Raw genomic sequence first — 26,136 nt, 5'->3', positions numbered from 1 at the left:
TTGGGAAGAGACCGCAGAAAGGAAGAGAAACGTGTGCTTTCAAGTGCGCAAGCGCGGTCTGAGACCTGTTTCGTTTGCAAAATAAACTTTTTTCCAGAGATCTGGTTAATGTTGAAAATAATTAGGTTTCAAGATCCCCTATTTGGTTATAATGCTTTGGAGAAACAGTAAAACAAAACTCCCTAAGGAAACACAAAACAACCGCCCAACGTGGGGCTCGAACCCACGACCCTGGGATTAAGAGTCCCATGCTCTACCGACTGAGCTAGCCGGGCGCATGTAAACCTGCGCCGTTTTTCTCCTTCTTGATCATTATTCAGCTACATTACATTTTGTTCCACCAATTTACTAAAAACTTGTATCATATTATTAAATATGCACTTCCCGATTATTTTCAAGAATTCTTTAAAACATTTCTTTAATTGAACTGGAATTTAATAATTTCTTTTGCGTGTATATATCAAGATCACTGAAAACTTATGCAAATCTTTATAATTACAGGTTCATTCATTACATCTTTTCTCTGGCGTGTTTTAAAATACTGCTTAATATGTTATCTTTAAAAAACACGTATCAAGGCTATCAAATGACATACTGGATTCCTACAACGTGGGAGGCAACATTAAAAAACAAAGTTCAGTCCGCACAAACCCGGACCACCACCACATCGAGGCACATGGGAACCATACAGAATTGATTAGCATAGCTCCTGCGCAAGGACACGTAAATTCTTGAAGCTTTCCATATTAAAAAAAAAAATCAACAAACAAACAAAACAAAGTTCAACCACTAAAATGTTACTTACACTGAAAGAAAAAAAAAAACAGCAGAGTTAGCTCTTTTCCTTTAATATGATCTAGTCAAGGAAAGTTAAATTGAGGAAGGGGCTTCTGCTTCACTTAAAATGAGGCCTCTTTCAGGAAACCGCCTGACAGTTGAGAGATGCGACACTCAAAGGCACCAGCTCAAATAACAGAAGCTGGGAGGAAAGAATTAGTCATTGAATTTTATAGTAAAGAATTTAATTCTAAGAGGAAAGAAGAAAAACTGATTTTAATCAAATTATGACATTCGGAGACAATGGAATTATTAAGCCACTATTTATATTAAGCTATTATTTTCAGTTTAAAGGAGCCTAAAGACCTGTAACTGAATGCAATGTGTGGTGTTGGATTTTTTTTTTTTGTATGAAGGGCATTACTGAATTGCCAAAATCTAAAAAAGTCTGTATATTAGACAATAGTATTGTTAATTTTCTGATTTTCATAATTGTATTGTGACTATGTAAAATACTATTGTTTGGGGAAAATACACACTGAGGCATTTAATAGTTTAAAAAGTGCTAATGGTCCTGCTTTAATAAGAAGACTAAAATCTAAACCACTACAAGATCTGGTTCCATGTCCACCTCTGATCTTACTTCCTGCAGGCTCCCCCACTTAATCACTGACAGGCCAGGCTGCCCTGATCGTTCCTGTAAAATGCCAAGCTCATATTCCTATAACAATCCCACGTTTCCGTTTAAATATCACCCATTCCGAAAGTCATGCTGTAAGTACCGGGTCTAAAGTTCAAACCTCCATGGTCTCTTCTACCTTCTTACCACATTCGCCTATTTACTCTTTATTGCCTATTTCGTTACATTGTATGCAAATTCCATGAGGGTTGAGGTTAGGTCTACTCCACCTTTTTATCACCCATGTTCAGCAGAGTACTTGGAATATATTAGATCTCCACAAACATCTTTAATCAGTTTTATCGTTAATTCCACTAAATAGTTCTTTTCACAAAAAGGGTGCTAAAGCTTCTGTAAAATGCCTGAGCTCAAAGGTGAGATACCTTTAGAGTGCAACTTCCACTGTCGTGAGGATAGGCGGGTTGATGGGGATGCCCTCAAAACAATGGGTCAGAACCGGGACGCCGAGTGTGGAGGGAGAATCTCCTCTGTCGCTTTCTTTGGTCTTGGTAAGAACATCTCTGCTTTTCTCTAAGAAAGAATAATGTATCAAGCTAGAGGGATAGTATAAAAGGTAAATAGTTCCAAGGAAGTGGAATAGAGCAGCTTCTCAAACAACCCGATGACACAACATCACGCACGACAGAAACTGAAGAGGAAGAACCCCTACCTGGCCCTAACCCCACCTTCCTTGTTTCTGCTTCTGCGCACCGCTCTTCCTTGGTTGTCCCCTCCTTTTCCTTTCCCACAATCCTCTGTTCCCGGAGCTAAACACCGAGGAACGAACCACAGAGAAGGCTATTGGTTGAGAGATCAGCCAATGAGAGAGCCTGTTACTAGTGTGCGTGCTGCGGTGTAGCGGGAGCGCTTTCGGCCGTGAGACCCTACACGTTCCGCTGGTTTTTGGCAGGATGAGCTCGATCGGCACCGGGGTGAGTTCGTTATCTCTTGGTGTGATAGCCTAGTCGGAGGATTCGCGTTGAAGGGAGCTCCGGCAGGCCGCTTAGGGTGCGCCAATTCGGGGTGCCCTGGGACTGCTCTCGGCCAAGAGGGCCGCTTCCAGTGGTCCCTCCCACTCGCTTATTTCTAGGCCGGGGCCTGCGGTGACGGGGACCTGAGGCTCGGCAGCTCAGGTGTGGCGGGCCCGGCGGCGCCGCCGTGAAATGGAGCCGCTGGGGATTGCTGAGTCACGTTCTTGATCCTCTCCGGGAAACCGAAAGTGGAAACTCGTGGGGCCTGAGACACAGTGGGAAGGGTTGGGCGTCAGCCCCTCTTGGGAACCACCGAGGCCCGGCGGCTGAGGGTCCGAGGTCTGAGACGCGCTTTCCGCGGACGGCTCGGTGCAGTGGCCCGGGTGCTGCTGACTCACGGGGCCTTCTCCATCTTCCCCCCGCGGGGAGTGATCGCTCCGTGTGCTTCCCCGGACAGAACTAATAAGAAAAATGGTCTCAAAAGTGAAATCTGAAGAATCCTTTACGTTTTTCCTGTGTCCCAGCTTTTCCTGTGCAGAGTAGTTAGCTCCCTACTGCAGACATTGAAATTATTAGCTAGGGACCTAGCCGCTTCCGACTTTTCACAGACAAGACTTGAGGATTTTGGAGTTGGACTTGGGCTAATTTCCTTTGTTAAACGTACTGCATATATGCAGTCTTTTGCTTACCCCTTTTATGTATTTCTCCATATAGAAAATAATAGTTTTGTTTAGAAATATAGATTGGTTGTTTGCATGAAGGCGTTGAATGATGGGTTTCTGAGTTCATCCAATTCTACAGTTCACAGGATTTGGATACTCGGCATTAAGCCCAAGTACTGGGTTTCCGAGTTTGATAATAGGCAGCTTAAGTTTGGAATGGTTTATTCCATTTGGTTATGTGATGCTAAAGTTTGTCATGTTTGTTTGTTTGTAGGAATAGTAGTTGCTTAGTAATGTAGCAAATTGACTTTGCAACTGCATTAATATTACTTTCGATTGATAGTGTTTCATTTTCCAAACCCTGTAAAAACACTTAATAATATAACCTTTTGTTGTTATAGTGGTAGAGTTAAGAATCTTCAGGAAGCACCTCTGTGGAGGCCTATCTCCTCTTATCACTTCTAGGAAGACCTGTCTACTTGACATTTCTCTCCACTTGATGGTTTAACAGGCATTTCAAACTACATGTCCAAAGTAGAGCTCTGGGTTTTCTTGCCATTTTGCATCTCTTACAATCTTGAGTCTTCAGTGAACAGTCCAGTTCTAGTTGCTCAAGTGAAAAAAAAAAAAAGTATGATTCACCTGTAATTTCTTTTTTACTTCCTATTTGCATCTCCTACAATCTGCAGCTCAGTGAATGGTACAGCTCTAGTTGCTCAAATGAAAAAAATTTGATTCACCTTTAATTTCTTTTTTACTTTACTCCTAGAGCCAATGCATTAGCAGGGTTTTGTTGTGGGCGGAGGGAGGAGGTTCTCTACCCTCAAAAGATACTGCTTTACATCTTTTTTTCTCTAGTTGAAGTACCACCTTTGGAATGCGTGATCTCTGCTTCCACTCTTGTTCCCACTGCAATTCATTTTTCAGATGAATGATGTTTTTTTAAAAAATTAGGTTATATCAGCCCCTCCCCCCCTTTACATTCCAATGACTTCCTATTGCATTTAGAATAAAATATAAACTTCTTACTCCAGCCTGGAAGGCAGCATAGTTTATCCCCACATATCTCTGATAGTTTTCTCTCTGCCACTTACAGTGCTCAAGACACAGTGGCCTTACTTCTTTTCCTGGGTTGTGCTAGGCTTATTTCCACCTTCAGGTCTTTAGGCCAAATGCCAGGATGGCTCCTCCATATCCTAAATGGCTAGTTACTACTGTGGGACTCAGTCTAAATAACTAAATATAACTAACTGCCCCAGCAAGACCTTTCCTGATCAGGTAGTCTGTAATAGTTGCTCCTATCATTTCAATCTGTTTTATTTTCATTATAGTCCTTTTTTGAAAAAATATGTTTGTATTGATTTTAGAGAGAGGAAGGGAGAGGGAGAGAAAAAAAAAACATTGATGAGAGAGAAAGAGAGAGAGAGAAAAAAAAGAAAGATCTGTTGTCTTCCGTATTCACCTGGGCATGTGCCCTGACCAGGAATGGAACCGGAGACCTTTTGGTGCATGGGGCAACGTTCAACCAACTGAGCCACACTGGCCAGGGCTCATTATAGTCCTTTTTCTGGGTTACTGCTGTATCTCCAACATCAGATTTGTGCCTGGTCTGATTTGAAATGAAGGCGTTAAAGAATGAGTATTCTTAATATTCCCTTATAGTGACTAACATGCTTATTACATGTTTTAATGCTAAATGATTTGTCTAAGGCTCCTCAGTTTGTTTAGTGCCACAGTTATTAGAATGTTCTGACTTCAGTGTTATTTCTGCCATACTATACTAATTACAAAATTGAGTTTTGTGTTTTATTGGAAAAAAGTTGCTTTTATCTGGAACTTCTATCTATTACTTCCCAGTAGCAGAAATCTAAAGCCTGTAACTTTTGCCTTAGCTTCTGTTGCTGCTCTGACATGCTAAAGCAAAGTCTTTGTTGAGAGTTAACACACATTTCTGATGTGTAAGCCATTTTAGAAAAAAAATTGTAAGGTTATATTACTGCCAAAGATACATAACTATAGGCTTTTTGTTGCCTTTTTCCTCCCAGTATGACCTGTCAGCCTCTACATTCTCTCCTGATGGAAGGGTTTTTCAAGTTGAATATGCTATGAAGGCTGTGGAAAACAGTAGGTAAGAAACATTGCTTCACTTGAAATTAGCATATTATTAAATATCTCCTTTTCTATATTTTTGGTACTTAGCCTTTGTTACATTACTTTGGTACAAAACATGCGTCTTAAAATAATCTCAATTTATTAGTCATTTTCAGATCTTTTTTTAGGCCAAATGATTTCATGAGTCCCAGTCCTGTATTTTGATTTGGACATTTTACCATGTCTCAAATGTAGTGTATAAAACCAAATTCATTATCATCTTTGCTAGCCCATTTCTTTTTTCTTTTAGATATATTTTATTGATTTTTTACAGAGAGGAAGGGAGAAGGATAGAGAGTTAGAAACATTGATGAGAAACATCCCCTACTGGGGATGTGCCCGCAACCAAGGTACATGCCCTTGACTGTTATCAAACCTGGGACCCTTCAGTCCGCAGGCTGACGCTCTATACTGAGCCAAACCAGTTAGGGCTAGCCCATTTCTTTTTAAAATTCATGGTTTATATCATTGTTTTCTTTGGCCATTAGGTTTTAACTTGTATTTCTTTTTTTTTTAAATGTCCTATGCCATTAGTCATGTGTTCCTCTCTGCAGGGATTTAAAAAAATTCTGCTGCTGCCACACTCCAAAAGGTGTAGGATCACTAAGATACTTTTCCTGTTGGACTCACTTCCTTTACTTTATCTCTTATTGTTTAGAATAAGGCACTAAAATGATCCTGTGGCAAATTGTATGAGTCTTTTATTGAAGAAATTGCATCAGTTATAGTTACATGTTAATTGTATTTTTGAATCTGAAGAAGCTTTGGCATGAATTAAAGGACTTTTAAAAATGAATTTGTATTATAGCATTTCACTCAGATCTCAAAGAATTTTTTTCAGGTCTACTAAACAAGTGGTGTTGGTGTTTAAGCTCAGTTATTTAAAATAATAATGAGCCCTAGCCAGTTTGGCTCAGTGGATAGAGTGTCAGCCTGCAGACTGAAGGGTAACCGGGTTCGATTCCTGTCAAGGGCACATGCCCGGGTTGTGGGCTTAATCCCCAGTGTGGGGCGTGCAAGAGACAGCCAATCAGTGATTCTCTCTCATCATTGATATTTCTACCTCTCCCTCTCCCTTCTTCTCTGAAATCAATACAAAAATATATTAAAAAAAATAAAATAATAATGAAAGCTTTTGGAGTAGAGGTGGAGTAGGGAAATATTTGTAGAGTTTTAGAAAAATCCATATGCAAATAGTGAGTTATTCAAATTTGTACTAGTATCTTTAATACTGGGATATGATATGGAGACTTATTTGTCTTTGCATGTGCTAGCGCTCAGTAGTTATTCCTGAGTGCTAGAAAGAAAGTATGTGGATTTCTAATGGTTTATGAAATATTAAAAATTTTTTGAGCAAAAACACATTTTAAGTCCTATTATAGGATTTAAAACAAAGTTAATTTATTTTGTGTTTAAATGTTGTATTAGATACATTGGTATATAGGCTTTTGGTATCTGATACTGCAATAGAACTAAAGCTGTTAAGAATTTAGGCTAAAATGTACTTGCTATTGTATACAAAGCTTGATAGAGTTCAGAAGAGAGTCAAATTCAAGAAAAAGTTGACACATTTTCTTCCTGTTGATAAAGGAAGATTGGCTCTTAGACCAGGGAGCTGGAGAAAGACTTGAGAAAGTTACTATTTTTTCCCCTCCTCTGCATTCTTGCACTTTTCATTAGTGTAAAAGATGGTAAGAGAAGTATCAACTAAGAAAAACTGGAAATACATTTTGAAACCATCTGTAACCCAGAAAATTGAGGCTAGGGCTATGGGGATCTGTGTATTTAATAATTGGCTTTCTATTAAGTATTTCTAAATATGATTTAAAACTGTTACATTTAAATAAAATTGGAATTTTTAAAAATGGAAACACTATAAATGATGTTTTTATCTGCATAAAGAAACAATACGGAAAGTTCTTTTAAAGGGATCTATAATACCTGATATGATAGAATATTGGATGAGGATCACAAGATGTGAATTTTCCGTCCTGGCTGGAAGATAGCTCAGATGGTTAGAGCATCCTCCCCCATATGCCAAGGTCGGGTGTTTGATCCATCGTCAGGGCACGTACAGGAAGCAACCAATTAATGCATAAATAAGTGGAACAACAAACTGATGTTTCTCTCTCACTTCCCCTTCTCCCCGCCCCTCTCAAAATCATTAAATTAAAAAAATATTCTTTAAAAAATAAGATGTGAATTTTCCTCCTAGCTGCTACTTATTAGTGGTATCAGGTAGGGTTACTCTATGCAGTCTTATAATGTTAGGTGTAGACATCTACCCTAATTACTCACATAACTGACAATAAGAATGAAATCTATGTAAAAACATTTGGAAAATCTTTTAAGTGCTGTGTGGGAACAAAAGTGAAAATTAGAAAAATTAGATTGCATATTAATTTTCTTAAGAATCTGGCCTATAAACTAATAGTTAGAAAACATTTACCATTTATTTAAATAAATTGATTTAAGATTATATTACTGCATTGAATGATGATCAGTTGCTTTTTTAAAAATATATTTTATTTTTTCACAGAGAGGAAGGGAGAGGGATAGAGAGTTAGAAACATCGATGAGAGGGAAACATCGATCAGCTGCCTCCTGCACACCCCCTACTGGGTATATGCCCGTAACCAAGGTACATGCCCTTGACCGGAATCGAACCTGGGATCTTTGAGTCTACAGGCGGACGCTCTGTCCATTGAGCCAAACCAGTCAGGCAATGATGATCAGTTTTTTTAAAGAAAGAAATTTAATTTTGGGAATTTAAAAGTCAAATATTTTTGAGTGCCTCCTAAGTATAGGAACTACCAAATTAATTAATGACATATAAGTTAATACTTAAAAGTACCATGATCTTAATTTTATACCCCTAGAAGGTGATATGCAAGAGATTAAACTATAATCTTCCTCTTTAGCCTCATTGAGGAATCATAATATGAAAGAAAAATTGTGAAATATAACATAAGGATTAGATTGTTTAGAACAAAAATGTACACCAAATTTTGGTGTCCAGATTCTGTTATACTTAGGACCTCAAAGAGCATTTTTTATGTAGACTATAGGTTCTCTCCATCTTTACTGTGACCCTAAAGAGCTTTTATTTATGCAGGTTATTGGTCCTATTAATATTTACCATGTTAGATTTTAAAACAATTAAAAATATGAAATCATTTAAAAGAACAGTAATAAACACAATTGCATGTTACCATAGAAATTTAAATGAATGTTATTTAAAAATATTAAATATTGGTAACATTTGTAATAAAAATATATCCAAAATATATTTAAAAATGTAGTGAGAAGAGTGGCAGATCACAATAGTTAATTAAAGCTTAATAGAAGACAGATTCTCATATCTGCTTCTGCTTCAATATGTTGTTACTTTTATTGAAGCTTGTGAAGCAAATCAGGCTTCATGTAGGTATGTAGTTGGAAAAATGAGAAGTATTTTAATAGCCTTTTCAGATAATTATAGATGTTGTTCTAGGAACAACTCAAAACAGTTTTTCCCGTGCAGAAGCACTTTGAGTACCTTTAATTTCAGTATGATAATAAAAAGACAGGTACTTAGGGGTTGTCATATAATAATATTAATTACTGCTTTACCAAGGACATTCTTTGTTTAAAAAATATATTTTTATTGATTTCAGAGAAGAAGAGAGAGGGAGGGAGGGAGAAAAATAGATGATGATTTGGAATAACTAGGAAAGGCTACCTGAGGCTAAAGAGTTTAAGTTCCAGTGAATTTGCCAAAGTTTGTAGAAATTTATTTAAATATGCAGTGGTGAGGAGGAAGTGTATTCTAGCACCCAGGGTAACCTCAATGAAGACTTAACAGCAAAAATGAACATAAGATATTTGAGGGATGATAGAGAGGTTGAATTCAGTAGAGCACTGGATTTATAAATAGGAATTTGAATAAGCTAGATGGGCTTTGCAGATTCTCAGGGTTTTTGAAAGGTGGGCCCAGGAGTTAAAACTTGAAAGGGGAGCCATGCTTGAAGTGTGGGGGAAGGAGTGTCTGAAATTCTTTGCAATATGTGTACGTGGTTCTGTTTATTTTTCTGGTTGTTTCTAATCAGAATTCCTTTTATTAAAAGGATTAGAAAATAAAATAATTAATGTATTTTTATCTTAAAATGGCAACATATAATTTCTCCACATTTTACTTAAGAGATTACTTTAAGATCTATTTTTTAATTCTTTTTAAAATATGTTTTTATTGATTTCAGAGAGGAAGGGAGCTGGAAAGATAGAAACATGAATGATAAGAGAGTATTATGGATCGGCTGGCTCCTACACGCCCCCTATTGGGTATAGAGCTTGCAACCCGGGCATGTGCCTTGACAGGGAATCGAACTGTGACCTCCTGGTTCATAGGTCTATGCTCAACCACTGAGGTGCCGCGGTTGGGCAAGATCTATCTTGTTTTAAACAGTTGTGTAGAACATATAATTTATTCTTTTATATACTTACTAGAGGCCTGGTGCATGACATTCATGCACTGGGGGATGTGAGGGTCCCTCAGACTGACCTGCACCCTCTCCAATCTGGGAGTCCTCAGGGGAGCCCTCTCCAATCCGGGAGTTTCTGTCTGTCTTTGCAGTCATGTGAGTGAATTGTCTGAGACCCCCAACCCAGTTTGGTTTGTTGCTCACAGAATAATAGAGGCTTTTTTTTTTTTTCTTTGCTTCATTGGTAGAGATTTCCTGGAAGTTTTAGGATATCGTCCCTTTAATTTTTCCTAGACACTCTGATTTTACTTATGTCTCTCACCTTTGTTTTCCCTCCATCCGCCACTGCAACAGTAACTTGCTCCAGGCTCACTTTGCTCTAGTGCAGAGGTTCTCAACCTGTGGGTCGCCACCCCTTTGGCAGTCGAATGACCCTTTCACAAGGGTCGCCTAAGACCATCCTGCATATCAGATATTTACATTACGATTCATAACAGTAGCAACATTACAGTTATGAAGTAGCAACGAAAATAATTTTATGATTGGGTCACAACATGAGGAACTGTATTTAAAGGGCCAGAAGGTTGAGAACCACTGCTCTAGTGTAGGGAGATCCATCTGCCACCAGAACTACGGTTCCGCTTCTGGTCCTGGGGCTGCCACCAAAACTACTATTCCCAGAATTCCTAGTGCTCCCCCGTGATCTTGTCTCTGCACCATGGCCTCCCACTCCCCCAAGTCCTCCAAGATGCTAGCTCTCCCTCTCTGCTCTCTGCCTAGTGCCTGTGTATGCAATTTAACCTCCCATCTTTGTTGGGTTAATTTGCATACTCACTCCTGATTGGCTGGTTGGTGTTTTTCTTTATTATATAGGATTATAAGCAGTACATGGTTAGTGCAGAAAAAGCAAATAAGATAATAAAAAAAAAAAGAATTATAACCTATCCACCCAAGTTTGTCACTGTTAACTTTTTAGCTTGCGTATAGCCTGTCTCTTCAATGCATATATTGTACCACTTTTAATAGGCATGAATTTAGTCAACATTTGTTATAATATGGCTATCATATGCCAGACACTGTGCCATTTTGTACATAATTTGTTGGCATCTTATTTCACTTAAGTTTTAATATCCTTTTTGTCACATGATATTCATTTATATGGCTATAATTTACTACACTTAAGGTAGTTTACCCTTTATAGTTTTCAAATGTGTTTGTTTTAAAGTACTTGACATGCTTTAAAAAACTAAATGTTACCTATTTTTGTGTTTATGAAATTCATTAAAAAATTTTAATTTTCTTGTGCTTGTTTCAGTACAGCTATTGGAATCAGATGTAAAGATGGTGTTGTCTTTGGGGTGGAAAAATTAGTCCTTTCTAAACTTTATGAAGAAGGGTCCAACAAACGACTTTTTAATGTTGATCGCCATGTTGGAATGGTAAGGTCACATTTTAAAATGTTTCCTTTTGCCTTGTCCAGTTTCTTGTAAAGTAACTGATTGGACTATATTAAGATGTGTTAAAAGAACCCATTTATTACTTTAGCATTGAGGTAGAAACAGATTAGAGAGCAGCCACAGAAGTAATCACAGATAGTTACTCGTTTGTGAACAGCTTTCATAACTTGATTGGAAATAGATATGAAAACCCAGGTTGCCTTAAGAAAAGGAGGAGGGGAGAGGAGTGAGAAATAATGTGTAGAAAAGAGAAGTTGGGCTCTGGCCTGTTTTGGTCAGTGGTTAGAGAGTCGGCCTTTTGTGATGGAAAAATTGTTATCCTAGAATTTTCAAATTTTTCCATTTGTTATTTAAAGCCAGGAAACTGATGGCATTTCTTATAGTCAGAAATTGGCAAAACAGTAGACATTGAAGAGGATTAGGAACAATGAAGGATTAATGTTTTGTTCCCACAATTGTCATCTTCAAGTGATTTGAGAATTTTAAGACTTTATAATAAGCTTTCTCCAAAGCAATTGATGACTTAAATAATGAAATTTACTGGCTGGGTAACCTTTGGAAAGTCACTCTAAAAACACTAGTTTCCTCATTTGCTAAACTATGGTGATAATAGTACCTACCTTATACATTTGTTGGCAAGGTTAAAAATAGTTATATAAAATGTTATTAGCATGTAATGAGTGCTCAATATGTGTTAAGAATTTTCATCATTATTACTATTAGTAGTAGATAAAAGGCTATTAAAAATTACAAATTCTGAAAATTTTCTAAATAAGCAGTTTCCAGGCTTTTTTGGTTCCTAGTACCTATGTTCCAGTAATTTTTTTTTTCATGTCTTCTCTGGGCCAAAAACATACCCAATGGTTCTATTTATTATGTATTTAGGTCCAAACAACTTAAGTGTTTATGTCCTAAAACATAAGTAGCTATTAAAAAAATGACACATAGAATGAAAGGAATATGTATATTTTCATTTTTAAACAATTAGAATTAATGTTAACTGTATAACCTCCAACGTTTGGAATCAGATTACTTGCTGCCCTCTTCATTTCCTGTTCCACATTGATTTTTGCGAAGTACTTATTTTTTATTAGAGCAACCCAGCTTCTCAGTGATTTGATGTATTGAAAGGAGTGAAGAATGATTTGATGTTGAAACTGAACTGCTTTGACAAATGTTTCCCCCAAACTTAATGTCCCACAACTCTTGAGAGTTCATTGCAGTGCTTAGGCTATCTCAGTACTTGGTTTGGTAACTGCAGTTGAAAACCACTAATCTTGGAAGATATGTAGCTTGTCAAGTTTTGGCTTGGCATAGCAATTTATTAATCAGTAGGCTGAAAAAGGAGATTTGAGGTTGTGCTGCTTAGACCAAAACTTTTAATAACTTTTTGAACATACAACTGCTTTAAATAAAGGAAAGATCAGTCCTTACCAAGACCAAAAGTTTTATTATTTTTGTTGTTTTAATCTTTATAATGAAGTGGTGGATTGATTATAATCATTCTGAATGTGATCACTGGACAAAGCAGTCAAGTCACACGTGGTAAATTTCTAAATTGTATTCCCATATCAAGCATCAAAAGGCCAGAATGTCTTTTGAAGACCTTTAAGCCAAAAAAACTTAGTTTTAGTGGTGGTGCTGGTTAAATATTTTAAAAACCTGTAATAATTATGTACTTTCCCTGATTTATGATAGTAATATCTATTCAATTGGTACTTACTTCTTTCAGGCAGTAGCAGGCTTGTTGGCAGATGCTCGTTCTTTAGCAGACATTGCAAGAGAAGAAGCTTCCAACTTTAGATCTAACTTTGGCTATAACATTCCACTAAAAGTAAGTTGATAACATGTTGAGGAGGCTTTTGAACAGTAATAGAGATTCATTGATAAGCTCTTGTTTTCCTCCCTTCCCCCAGCATCTTGCAGACAGAGTGGCCATGTATGTACACGCATATACACTCTACAGTGCTGTTAGACCTTTTGGCTGCAGGTATGAAATTTTCTGATTTATTTACTCAAATCTGTACTATAGATATCTGTTTTTCCCAGTTTTTTTGCCTTTTATACCTTAAAAATATGAACTAATACTAAGAGGTATTAGGGCAGTGATTGAATACAATGTACATAAAAATAGAAACTTTGAATAGTAAAAAACACTATACAGAGTTGAACTGATGATGAAACATAGAACTCATAGTAATAATTTTAATTTGACTATAACAAATTCTCTGGAGGAAGATGATTTGGTCTAAAGGTATAAACTTCCAGTTATAAGATAAATAAGCACTAGAGATGTAATGTACAGCCTTATGTCTATAGTTAACACTGCTGTATGATATTTAGAAAAGTTGAGAGTAAATCCTAAGAGGTGTCATCACAAGGAGAAAATTTTTTTCTTTACTGTACTTATATGAGATGATGGGTGTTAACTAATAAACCTATTGTAATCATTTCACAGTTCTGGTAAATCAAATCATCATGCTCTACATCTAAAACTTTGATACAGAGGTGTATGTTAATTATTTTTCAATAAAACAAAAAAGCATTCTCTGATGTTAGATCTTGACATTCCCAGGAAACTGCAAACTGATATTCTGTGTTGCCATTATTAGGTAGCCAACTTTACTGACACCTTGGTTTTCTCATTAATTTCCGTCTGTATACTTGGGAGTTTTTTAGCAGTCAGTAACGAATGCATACAAAAATATATTTTAAGTTCTTGTTAGTCTCAGTTTCTTGTTAAGGTGGAATGCTGGTATTTTATTCTGGGGCAAGCTGGGATGTAGTTTCATCAAGACCTAGAGTATATATTCAAATGTAGCTTAGATGTAAATATTCAAATACAGCTTCTCAGAGATCTGTCATGGCTCTAGATTTCCCTCAAAAAGATGTTTATAACTTTAAAGAAATCTTTATTGTTGAAAGTTTTACATATGTTCCCCTATTTCCCCCATTGACCATTTTTAGTTCCCCCTAGTTTATAACTTAAAAAAATAAACATGTCAGCCCTAGCCAGTTTGGCTCAGTGGATAGAGCGTCGGCTTGCGGACTGAAGGGTCCCAGGTTCTATTCTGGCCAAGGGCACATGCCCAGGTTGTGAGCTCGATCCCCAGTAGGGGGTGTGCAGGAGGCAGCCAATCAATGATTCTCTCTCATCATTGATGTTTCTCTCTCTCTCTCTCTCTCTCTCTCCCTCTCCCTTTCTCTCTGAAATCAATAAAAATATATTCAATAAATAAATAAAGTCAGCCAAGCCATTGTGGGGGGATGGGGGGCAGAAAGATAAGTGTGTTATCATGGATATAATTTTAGAGGTGATATGATAAATGTATGCATAGTGGGGCACCAGTTAGGGAATGGTCCCTTTCTGGAATGTTGGCAAGGAAAGGAGGATGTGAGATGTAGCGGCATTGATAAGAGTATTTCAAGCAAAGGGACTAGTATGAAACAACACGGGCATTTCAGATAATGTGGAGGTAGTCAAGTATCCTCATTGTGTAGACTGTTTATATGATATTGAAGATGTAGGAAGGGGTCAGATCATACAGAAGTTTGCTCCATACTAAAAAAACCTTGAGGGTCTTTAAAATAATGACAGTCAGTTATATACTCTGCAAGATTAATCTCATAGCCATGTGGAAAATGGAAGGGAATGATGCTAGTGGTGGGAATTGAACTGGTGGCTGTTAAGGTATTCTGTACATTAAATGATATATAAGATGAGGCTGGTTTCTTTTCTACTTCTTAAGGGAAAGGAAAGAAATTACAATTTCAGAAAATCAGTAATTCACATGATTGTTTCATAGCCCAATTTTAATTTGTTGAGCATATAAAAATGCACTGAGCTACTTTGGCTTATTGCAGAATAATAATTGGAGAAATATAGGGGCTAGCCCCCCCCAAAATGAAGGAACAAGAGCTTGAGGTAGATTCAGTGTATTCACATCAGGAATTTTGTCACCTTGGGTTTTTTCATATTTATGTTTTTACCTATTGGGTCCTCTTATTAGTATTCCATCTATCATTACTCTTTTGTCTCTACTGTTGTCCTCCCAGGAAAATTTCATCAGAAAGTTTAATACTAATCAAACAAAGCCCATGAATTTTGAACAGTTTCAAAAGTATACTAGTTTTCATTAAAACTACCCTTATCAAAGTGTATAATGAGTTATATGTATATAAGTAGTTTATCTTAGAAAGTACAATTTCATTTTTTTAAAAAATATATATATTTTAATTGATTTTCTACAGAGAGGAAGGGAGAGAGATAGAGAGTTAGAAACATCGATGAGAGAGAAACATCGATCAGCTGCCTCCTGCACACCTCCCACTGGGGATGTGCCCGCAACCAAGGTACATGACATGCCCTTGACTGGAATCGAACCTGGGACCTTTCAGTCCGCAGGCCAACGCTCTATCCACTGAACCAAACTGGCTAGGGCTACAATTTCATTTTTATTGCTGTGTTTTTAAAATACTTTTCTGGTATTAAGAACTATGGTTTAAACAATTTCTTTTTATGAAGTTTCATGTTAGGGTCTTACAGTGTGAATGATGGTGCACAACTCTACATGATTGACCCGTCGGGTGTTTCATATGTGAGTAATTTTGAATCATGGAATTCTATTTTTAGTTTAATAGTATGTTACTAGCACTGAAATAATATATTTAGATTACATAAAGTTTCTTTAAAATTCATTCAAGGAATGTAACATTTTGTTTAGCATTAATAACAATAACCTATGGATATGAGGCAGAGGAAAGATTTGTAGTTTTCAGTATGCTGCTTATAAAAACTGCAATGCGAACATAAAATTTTGAATATGAGGTATTTTCTTTATTACTATAAAAAGTAGCAGTGTCTTAAGACTGCATATATTTTCCCTTTTAAAAAAAGGACTTTAAATGGGATTTCTTTGACCTTTCACCATCTTCTGAGATTTTTCGTAACTTAAAAAAATTGATTTTATATTTTGTCATTACATGCAAGTATAAATGGACATTCTTTAATTTAACAAATACAATTTATAATAGAAATAATAAAGATTTATGGTTTAGACTGCAGTGGTTCTCAACCTTCTGGCCCTTTAAATACAGTTCTTCATGTTGTGACCCAACCATAGAATTATTTTCGTTGCTACTTCATAACTGTAATGTTGCTACTGTTATGAATCGTAATGTAAATATCTGATATGCAGGATGGTCTTAGGTGACCCCTGTGAAAGGGTCGTTCAACTGCCAAAGGGTTTGCGACCCACAGGTTGAGAACCGCTGGTTTAGAGTATAGAACTCATAGGAAATTCAGAAATAACTTTTTTCATTTGTTATAATGCTAAAAAAATTTTCATTCCTACTCTCAAAAATGTCTCTAGTTCATGAAATATACATAATGATACTTGTTTTTCTTTGGCTATATCTGTATTAAAAATAACCCATATTCAAACTTCTAGAATTTGGTGTTTTAAATATTTTGAGCTCCTTGGTGTTCATTAGCATGTGTTTGACTGTATTTCTGCAGACTTACTTTTGAAAGTCATTTAACATTCTTTCATTAACCTTTAAATATAAACAGTAGTCATCAATGATTTATAATAGTATATTAATTGAATATATACATATATATATTTTTGGTGTGTGTTCTTTTTAAATAGGGTTATTGGGGCTGTGCTATTGGCAAGGCCAAGCAAGCTGCAAAGACAGAAATAGAAAAGCTTCAGGTAGGTAATACATAATGCTTGAATTTTTGCTCTATCATTATTCTCATGTAATGTTTTATCACCACAAACTAAACCTTTTCTACCAAGTACTAGTAGTATATAGCATATGGTTTGCTGTTTTGAGCAGAACTTATTAAAGCTGCTACGTAGCTGAATAGGAAAGCTGGTAACATACTACTTGTGGATTTGTGTCATGGATCCCTTTATGATTTTGATATCTGCTTATTGTAAACCCTTAATCCAGAAAAATACAAAGTATCATGTAATTTCACAAAATCCTTCAAGGCCATTCATGGGAACCCTGTGAGCCTTCTTAGGTTGAGAACTTTGGTTTTTATTCTATCATTTCTTTCTTCTGGAGCACTTTTGTCTGTGGATGCCTTACATTAAGAGTGTGACTGCTCCAGTGCTTCTCTTTCCTTTGTTCCTACCTACATTAAGGCATGAAACTCTGTCCTGTTCCAACTACCCACTTTCTCTACCCCTAAGAAGCAGAAATCCATCTTTAGTGTAAAAAAGTTTTCTGTTTGTTGGTTTTCCTTTTAGCCAATTTGAGCAACTTATTGAAACAAGTTAATATTACCAATTCTTTATTGCTAATCAGAAAGGTCCCGGAAAGGCAGGCATATGACTTAAGAGTATTTTGGTAAATTACAGTGAGAAAAAAAATTCATATACATTTAATATTAATGCAGAACTTTGCTTTACTCATTCAACACATTTAAGGCCAGGCTCTAGAACATCTTTTTAGTGCTTGAAATTTAATGCCACTTTCTAGACATACAAAACCTAATTCATGTTTGATGTTTTTTGTTTGTTTTGTTGTTAATCCTCACCCAAGGATATTTTCCATTGATTTTTGGGGCAAATGAGAGAGAGAGGGAAAGACAGAGAGAAACATTGATGTGAGAGAAACACTTTGATTCGTTGCCTCCTGCACGAGCCCTAGCCAGGAAGGAGCCTGCAACCACGGTATGTGCCCTTGACTGGAATCAAATCCGGGATCCTTTGGTCTTTAGGCCGATGCTCTATTCACTGAGCAAAACTGGCTAGGGTCATGTTTGGTGTTTTAATAAAACTGGCAAAAGGACCTTAGGCATCACTTAGCCCAAGCACAATCCTGGGTTAAATACATTGGCTAGAATCATGGAATTACGTTGGTTATGAATAGTTTCTAGACCTTATGACTCTTAAACCAGTGTTCTTTTCCATCACACACTTCTGATGTAGCACTAAGATCCTGTCTTCTACTCATTTCCCTTTTGCATTCATCTTTCCTTATTATTGTGTAGAAATTTGAAGAGAGTATTTAGAATAGTCAAGTATCTTTTTGTCTTTCTAAGGTTAAATCCTAGCAAGGAATAGGAATACCAGCAAATCCTAGCAAAGAACTGAGAAAGATCACTTCACTTCAGGAACATGTATACCTAAATGACGAAAAGATGCTCTAAATCAGGTCATCGAATTATGGTTTCTACTTTTCAAAGTTTTATGGGAACACAGCCACATTCAGTCTATGGCTACTTTCACACTACAACAGTAGAGTCTGATAGTTGGAATAGAGACCAAAGTCCATAAAGTCTAAAATATTTACTGTTGGGTCCTTCACAGAAGTTTTTCAACCACCACTTACATCATTGCTTTGCCTTCTTTTTCTTGTTGTTGTTCACCAAAATGATTATTTTATGAGATAAGAACTTCACGAATATATGTAAAAATATGTCATTTTAAATGTGGCTTTTGCCCTAGCCAGTTTGGCTCAGTGGATAGAGCATTGGCCTGCAGACTGAAGGATCCCAGGCTCCATCCCAGTGGGGGGCGTACAGGAGACAGCCAATCAGTATTCTCTCATCATTAATGTTTCTATCTATCTCTTCCTCTTCCTTCCTATCTGAAATCAATAAAAATATATTTAAAAAAATAAAAAAATGTGGCTTTTCACATGTGTTCAAGTTTGCCTTTGTATGATAATTTAGTAAATACAGAAATTTAACCCATAAGGAAAAAGTATAAAGATCCTTTCTTTTACTTCACCCCTAACTTTTTTTTTTTTAATATATTTTATTGATTTTCCACAGAAAGGAAGGGAGAGGGATAGAAAGTTAGAAACATAGATCAGCTGCCTCCTGCACACCCCGCACTGGGGACGTGCCCACAACCAAGGTACATGCCTTTGACGGGAATTGAACCTAGGACCCTTGAGTCCGCAGGCCGACGCTCTATCCACTGAGCCAAACCGGTCAGGGCCTTCACCCCTAACTTTATATAAAAATTAAATCAGAAAAGATATGAGTACTATAAATATCTGCATCTAGATTGCAGTTAATATTTCCAACAGTCTATCCATTTGTATGCTATTTTTCTAATGATTTGAAACAAAAATTGCCAACATTATGACACTGCATCCCTAACTGCTTCAGCATTCATCTCTTTAGAATACCATTATCACCCTTATCTAATATTCAGTCCATAATCGAGCTGCCTCATTAATCTCAACAATGTCATTTGTAACTGTTTTTCAAACCATAATTAAGGTTCACATACGGAATTTGTTTCCTTATCTCTTATAATTTAAATCCTCCCCCTTCCCCCAATACTAATTTTTTGAAGAGCCCATGCCAGTTCTTTTATAGTTGTACTAGAGTCCTGATGCATGAAATTCATGCAAGGGGCTTGGCCCTCTCTCAGCTGAGGCTTTATCCAGAAGGTCATTCAGCTGTCTGGTCTAATTAGCATATTAAGCTTTTATTATAGACTAGTAGCCCTCCAGTAGCTCTCTACCTGGTGCCCCGCCCTCCTGTAGCTCCCCCCTCCCCTCTCCCCTTATAACTTGCTGCCCTGCCCCCTCCTGTAGCTCTCCGCTGCCCACTTGTAGTTTGCTGCCCCACCCTCCTGCTGATCCGTGATCTGGTCGTGATCTGGCGTTACGTGGTCGGTCGTTATGCTTTATGGCGTAACAACCATTTGCATATTACATCTGTTATATAGGATTATGATTTTTGTTCCTGCTTTCTCAGATGGCTGTGCAGGCACAGAGCATGTTTAAAGTCTAAATAAATACCAAAAGTATAATACTAATGAACCTAGTTTAGAGATAAAGTAATTGAATTACCTCAAGTCTGCACTGCTTTATGAATACCCTTTCTTTTACGATTTCCATCCTCCCCAACATATCCAGAATACGAACACCAGTTTGCTCAAACGTGTTTTTGATCTTATCTTGTGCATTCCATTTATCTTCAAAACCAAACCTAATCTAGCTATGTTTTAGGAACCCACTCAGCTCTTGGTTCTTCAAAGTTTTCCCCAACATTTTGCATTTTTGTCATGTAAAGGATAATTTTTCTTAATCATTTCTGTGGATCTTGTGTAGTCTTTTAAACATCAGGGTCTGCCTGTGAATATTAGGCTCATAAAGGGATGTGGATTTTTAAAAAATAACCACTATCTTATTTTTTATTATTTTTTAAAAATATATTTTTATTGATTTCAGAGAGGAAGGGATAGAAACATCAGTGATGACAGAGAATCATTGACCAGCTGCTGTCTGTACTCCTACTACTGGGGATCTAGCCCATAACCCGGGCATGTGCCCTTGACTGGAATCGAACCTGGGACCCCTTCAGTCCAAAGGCTGACACTCTAGCGGCTAGAGCCACTGAGCCAAACCAGTTAGGTCAAAGGGGTGTGGATTTTTATAAATTTTAATACTTATCACAAAATTAGTGGTCCCCAGATTAGGGTCATTAAGAATATCAGTTTTGGCATAATAATTTAAAAACATTAAACTGAAACAAGAAATTTAGGCTCTTATCTTTTGGGATATTATTTTCCTTGGTTTTATATCTGAGAATATATCACAAGAACATGGATTGTGAAAAGAATCTTAAAATAGTTACACAAGTGGAAAGTGTTCTTTTAACTCATAACTTAACTGAATATATATTTTATTTTTTGTAGATGAAAGAAATGACTTGTCGTGATGTTGTTAAAGAAGTTGCAAAAATGTAAGTTGAAATTTCCTTACCATTAACAAAAATATTTCACTTTATCACAACCATTAGTTCAAATAGGCTGTTTTGTTGGTGAATTTAATATTTGAAGGAGAATTAAGGAAGACAATATCCATATTTTAAGTAACAATGGAATGGAGAAAAAAATAGCTTTTGACAAAATAAACTCCTGGAGTTCAGGTGACAGAATTCAAGGGTAGGAGGATATAGTGGACCTCTGGGGATTTTATTTCATAGTTCCCAACTTCCCAAATGTCAAAATCCCCAATAATAGTAATTTTAATTCTCAAACTTTTCAGTTTACAGCTAATTATTTCTATAGGTGATCCATGAAGTTGGTTCATTTAAATAACCTGTTTTTTTGGGCAAGATAATGTCAGGTATAAAAGTTCTTTTAAGAAGATGAGAGCAATATTTCAGATATTTAAAAACAATTGAAGAAAGCTTGAAGGTACAGAGTAGGTTGCTAAGTAATAGTTAATAGTAAGCAATAACAAAGCCAGTAAACCTGAGTGGCAGTGCTTCATAATTCATAATTCTTCTAGATCAGGGTGTGGAACCTCTGGTCCTCGGACCGTATGAGACCTGCAAAATCATTTGCTCTGACCCTGCCAAGGCAACTGCAGGCGGGACTCAAAATTAAAATCTAGGAGCTTTTTTCATAGCAACATAAATTTGTATTAAATGAATTATATTAAGTGAATGATGGTATAAATATCCAAATGGCCCTTGGCAGAAAAAAGGTTCCCCATCCCTGTTGTAGATCAAGGAATGCAAGCATTTGCATATTTCAAAAAGTCCAATAAAATGTTAGTTTGAAGTCAACTTTTCATATTTTATTTTATTTATTTATTTATTTTTAATATATTTTATTGCCGAAACCGGTTTGGCTCAGTGGATAGAGCGTCGGCCTACGGACTGAAGGGTCCCGGGTTCGGTTCCGGTCAGGGGCACGTACCTGGGTTGCGGGCACATCCCCAGTGGGAGGTGTGCAGGAGGCAGCTGATCGATGTTTCTCTCTCATCGATGTTTCTAACTCTCTATCTCTCTCCCTTCCTCTCTGTAAAAAATCAGTAAAATATATTAAAAAATATATATATATATATATATTTTATTGAATTTTTACAGAGAGGAAGGGAGAGAGATAGAGAGAAACATCGATGAGAGAGAAACATCGATCAGCTGCCTCCTGCACACCTCCCACTGGGGATGTGCCCGCAACCCAGGTACGTGCCCCTGACCGGAACCGAACCCGGGACCCTTCAGTCCGAAGGCCGACGCTCTATCCACTGAGCCAAACCGGTTTCGGCAACTTTTCATATTTTAAAGTCATAAACAATACTCCAGAGAATTCACAGCATCTCTATTCCACATGAACATGGTCTAGTCAGTCAGGTCTTTGTATAGATGTCTTAGGTTTTACATTTAATAATATATGCAAGGGGAAAAGTCCTAGAGAGCTCTTTTATTATTTTTTGTTGTTGTTAATCCTCACCGTAAGATATTTTCCCATTGATTTTTAGAGAGTGGAGGGGAGAGGGAGGGAGAGACAGAAGCATCGATGTGAGAGAGAAACATCAATTGGTTGCCTCCTACTCACCCTGACCAGGGCCAGGGATCCTGACACCAAGGTACTTGACCAGAATTGAACCCAGGACCCTTCAGTCTGCAGGCCAACACTATATCCACTGAGTCAAACCAGCTAGGGCTAGAGAGCCTTTTATTAATAAGTGTACTAAATAGTACCCTTAATCTCGCTTAAACTGAGTTTTTGTAAATAAAATATTAAAATGGCGAAGTATTTAAATGTGCTCATTGTCCATCACTCACTCCTCATTTGCCCCCCTCCTTTTGTACCATACCCTTCCCTTTCCACTTGTGAAGCAGAACCCATTTTAAAAAATTCTCATTATAATTACATTATAAGTTTTTAAAAATATATATATTTTTATTGATTTCAGAGAGGGAGAGAGAGAGGGGAAAACATCCATGATGAGAATCATCGATTGGCTGCCTCCTGCATGCCCCACACTGGGGATCGAACTATGACTTCCCGCTGGTTCACAGGTTGACGCTCAACCACTGAGCCATGCCGGCTGGACTGCATTATAAGTTTAACATGATAAACTCAATTTCCTCCATTGAGAAATGCTTCTGGAAATCAGCCCTTTTATGTTTAGGTGTAACAGCACACACTAATTAGTTCCATGCAGAAAAGCCATCCCTTTTGCAGCACTACATACCTTTTATTAGTTTCAGAAAAATTAAGATGACTCCTTATATTATAGCAAGGGATTAGTAAAGTGTGTACGGTTGTAGAAAGTATAAAATAGGAAAGCTTTGCGCTGATGCTTAATTTTTTGATATTTTTACTTTAATGTTATGTGACAGTGCCTCCTTGTTTGCTGAAATTTGGCATGTATTGTAGTTTGAAGGCCAGGAGGGGAAAATGGACAAGGGTTTACAATGATTCCAGCCAAGAAGTTGCAGAGAGAAGAGACCATTAATAACTGCAAACTAGAAATTATTTTAAAAATAACCAGTTAATGGAAAAACAAATTATCTTAAAAAGACACAGGTAATGAGGTTTTTCCCATTTGTATTCCTTATGAGCTATCTTTTTTAGTTATGTCTCTAAAACACTGTATCAAGATAAACATGGATTTTGAAGGTATATTGAATCATTTGTAGTATTTATCAATTCTGTGTAATTAGTTATATTTTCCAGTGTTCATAAATAGAAATTATGTATAATGTGTTTATGTATAGTTTTATACTTATATAAGGGATGGGTGTTCTAATTTGTGCTGACCATACATTAACTACAGTGTTTGTAGATCACCAAATAAATAAATGTTACAATTTCCTATTTTCTGTTTTAGAATTTACATAGTACATGATGAAGTTAAGGATAAAGCTTTTGAACTGGAGCTCAGCTGGGTTGGTGAAAGTAAGTTACTTTTATGCATTCTCTCAAGTTGTCTGTATCAAACCTAATTTACCATTGGGTGACTTTTTAAAAAATAATTTGTTAATGATATATATGTATACAAATAACAAATGAATTGACGAATTATTACAATATGGATAGTCATATAACCCCTCCACGGGTAGCTCAGTTGGTTAGAACATTGCCCTGATACACCAAGGTTGTTGTGGGTTCAATCCCTTGTCAGGGCACATACAAGAAGCAACCAATGAATAAGCCAGTGGAACAAAAATCGATGTTTCTCGCTCTAAAATAAATTAAAATTGTAAAATTTAAAAAGTATTTAAAAACTAGACTAGCCCCCAGATCACCCCTTAGGCCTTCTTGAAATCAGTCTTCTACCTTCTCCCCCAAAGTAACCACTATCCTAAATTCTAAACCATAGTTTTGTCTGAAGTTTTTATATAAATGGAATGATACAATATATATTCTTTTACCGCTGATTTCTTCAACATTATATTTGTGTAAGTCATTTGGGTTGCTGTGTATTTTAAGTAGTATTTGTTCATTTGCCTTGCTGTATAGTGTTCTGTTTAAATATACCACAATTTATTCAACTTCTGTTGCTGGACAGTTCAGCGTCCTTTCCAGTTTTGTTTTGTTTCTGTACTATAATGAATATTGCAGCTGTGAACATGTATAATTGTTTTGGTACACCTGCACAGCATTTCTGTAGGAAATGTGATACATAAGAGTAAAACTACTGGGTCATGAAATATACATATGTTCTGTTGCAATAGGTATTACCAAAATGCATTCAGAACAAGGAAAGCCTGAACAACTTTACCAAGTAGTCTTTTTGAAGGGAAAGTTCTGCTTAATAATTGACTAAAGTTGTGAATTATTTAACTTTTGAAACATCCGTTTCATGTTTTTAAAAAATATTACCGAGAAAGCAAGTTTTTCTTTGTAGCTTAGTGTAACCATGAAGCTTCAAGGCCAGTTTAAAAAATTAATCATGCTGTCCATGAACGAACACTCAAGATTTATCATAATATAATTCATTCTTTCCATAAAAGCTAAATTTGGGCAGATTTAATCTCACATGAAAAAAACACACAAAAATGAATTCAAAGTATCTGGTTTTATTAAAAGTACAACTTTACAATATTTACCTTAAAGGGACCATACCTGTGGATTGGGTAGATTGCATAGTACTGCAAATCACAATAGTTTTTAATTCATTTAAATATATGGCTTAATTTCTAGTAACTAAAGGAAGACATGAAATTGTTCCAAAAGATATAAGGGAAGAGGCAGAGAAATATGCTAAGGTAAGTCACTACATGAAAACTCCATGGAAATAAGCATAGAATTATGATTTAGATTAAATAACAAAAGTTGAGTTGAACTAAGGAAAGAAATGTTCTACGTTATCCTCAGTGGGGATAACGTTACCCTGGTTCTCAGCCCCTGCCCCCCATTTTATTTTTTGTGAAAATGGCAGTGGTTTTCAGGACATTAAATACTTTCATATTTAAATACTTTCATATTGTATGTTTTCTATCAAAAATGAATTGATTGTTAGACTAAGGTATATAATTATCTTTTTTTATAAGTTGGGTGCCTTATTCTAAACCAGTGTTCATTTTTCAATTAAGTATGTTTAATAAGTGGCTAATTAGATTCAGATTGTTGTAATATTAGAAATTTATTTTAAACACTTTTTCTCTTAACAGGAATCTTTGAAGGAAGAAGATGAATCAGATGATGATAATATGTAACATTTCAGCATTTATCTTAAATTTCTAATACAGTCCCAATGTAACTATTTAGCTCCTTGAATTATTAAATACCACTGACCATTTTTCATTAAATTTTTGTCTTGTAATTATTGAAGTTTGGTTTAATATCTGCTTGACAAAATTGGTGGGGTTAATTGAGCACATATTTACTTAGTTGTAAATATGTTCAACTTCTGTTGCTAGACAGTTTAGCGTCCTTTCCAGTTTTGTTTCTGTACTATAATGAATATTGCAGCCGTGAACATGCACAATTGTTTTGGTACACCTGCACAGCATTTCTGTAGGAAATATGATACATAAGAGTAGAACTACTGGGTCATGAAATATACATATGTTCTGTTGCAATAGGTATTATCAAAATGCATTCAGAACAACAACTTTAACCAAGTCATTTTTTGAAGGGAAAGTTCTGCTTAATAATTGACTAAAGTTGTGAATTATTTAGTTTAAAACTAAATAATTGCAGGCTTATGACTATTTAAAAATTTCTTAGTTAAAATACTGCAAATAAAGGT

General features: G+C 36.3%; 1 protein-coding gene and 1 non-coding gene across 2 annotated transcripts; one reads left to right on the top strand and one right to left on the bottom strand.

The window, feature by feature from the left end:
- Positions 1–202: 202 nt before the first annotated feature.
- TRNAK-CUU (transfer RNA lysine (anticodon CUU)) lies at positions 203–275 on the bottom strand. The gene has a single exon. It is a non-coding gene; the product is annotated as a tRNA-Lys (tRNA).
- A 1,995-nt stretch (positions 276–2,270) lies between these two features.
- On the top strand, positions 2,271–25,693 carry PSMA3 (proteasome 20S subunit alpha 3). The gene is made up of 11 exons (XM_070419093.1): positions 2,271–2,388; positions 5,135–5,217; positions 11,016–11,139; positions 12,890–12,991; positions 13,074–13,147; positions 15,683–15,755; positions 16,809–16,874; positions 20,835–20,881; positions 23,770–23,837; positions 25,086–25,150; positions 25,556–25,693. Exons 1-11 carry the CDS (start codon positions 2,368–2,370, stop codon positions 25,598–25,600), a joined length of 768 nt encoding a protein of 255 aa, XP_070275194.1. The 5' UTR covers positions 2,271–2,367; the 3' UTR covers positions 25,601–25,693.
- The last annotated feature ends 443 nt before the right edge of the window (positions 25,694–26,136 follow it).

This window comes from Myotis yumanensis, unplaced genomic scaffold (genome assembly GCF_028538775.1).
Source record: "Myotis yumanensis isolate MYYU_CA2020_CCGP unplaced genomic scaffold, mMyoYum1.0.hap1 SCAF_1, whole genome shotgun sequence".
In the NCBI taxonomy this organism is placed as follows: Eukaryota; Metazoa; Chordata; class Mammalia; order Chiroptera; family Vespertilionidae; genus Myotis; species Myotis yumanensis.
Note: the sequence above shows the minus strand (reverse complement) of the source record. Positions and strands in the feature narration are given on the sequence as shown.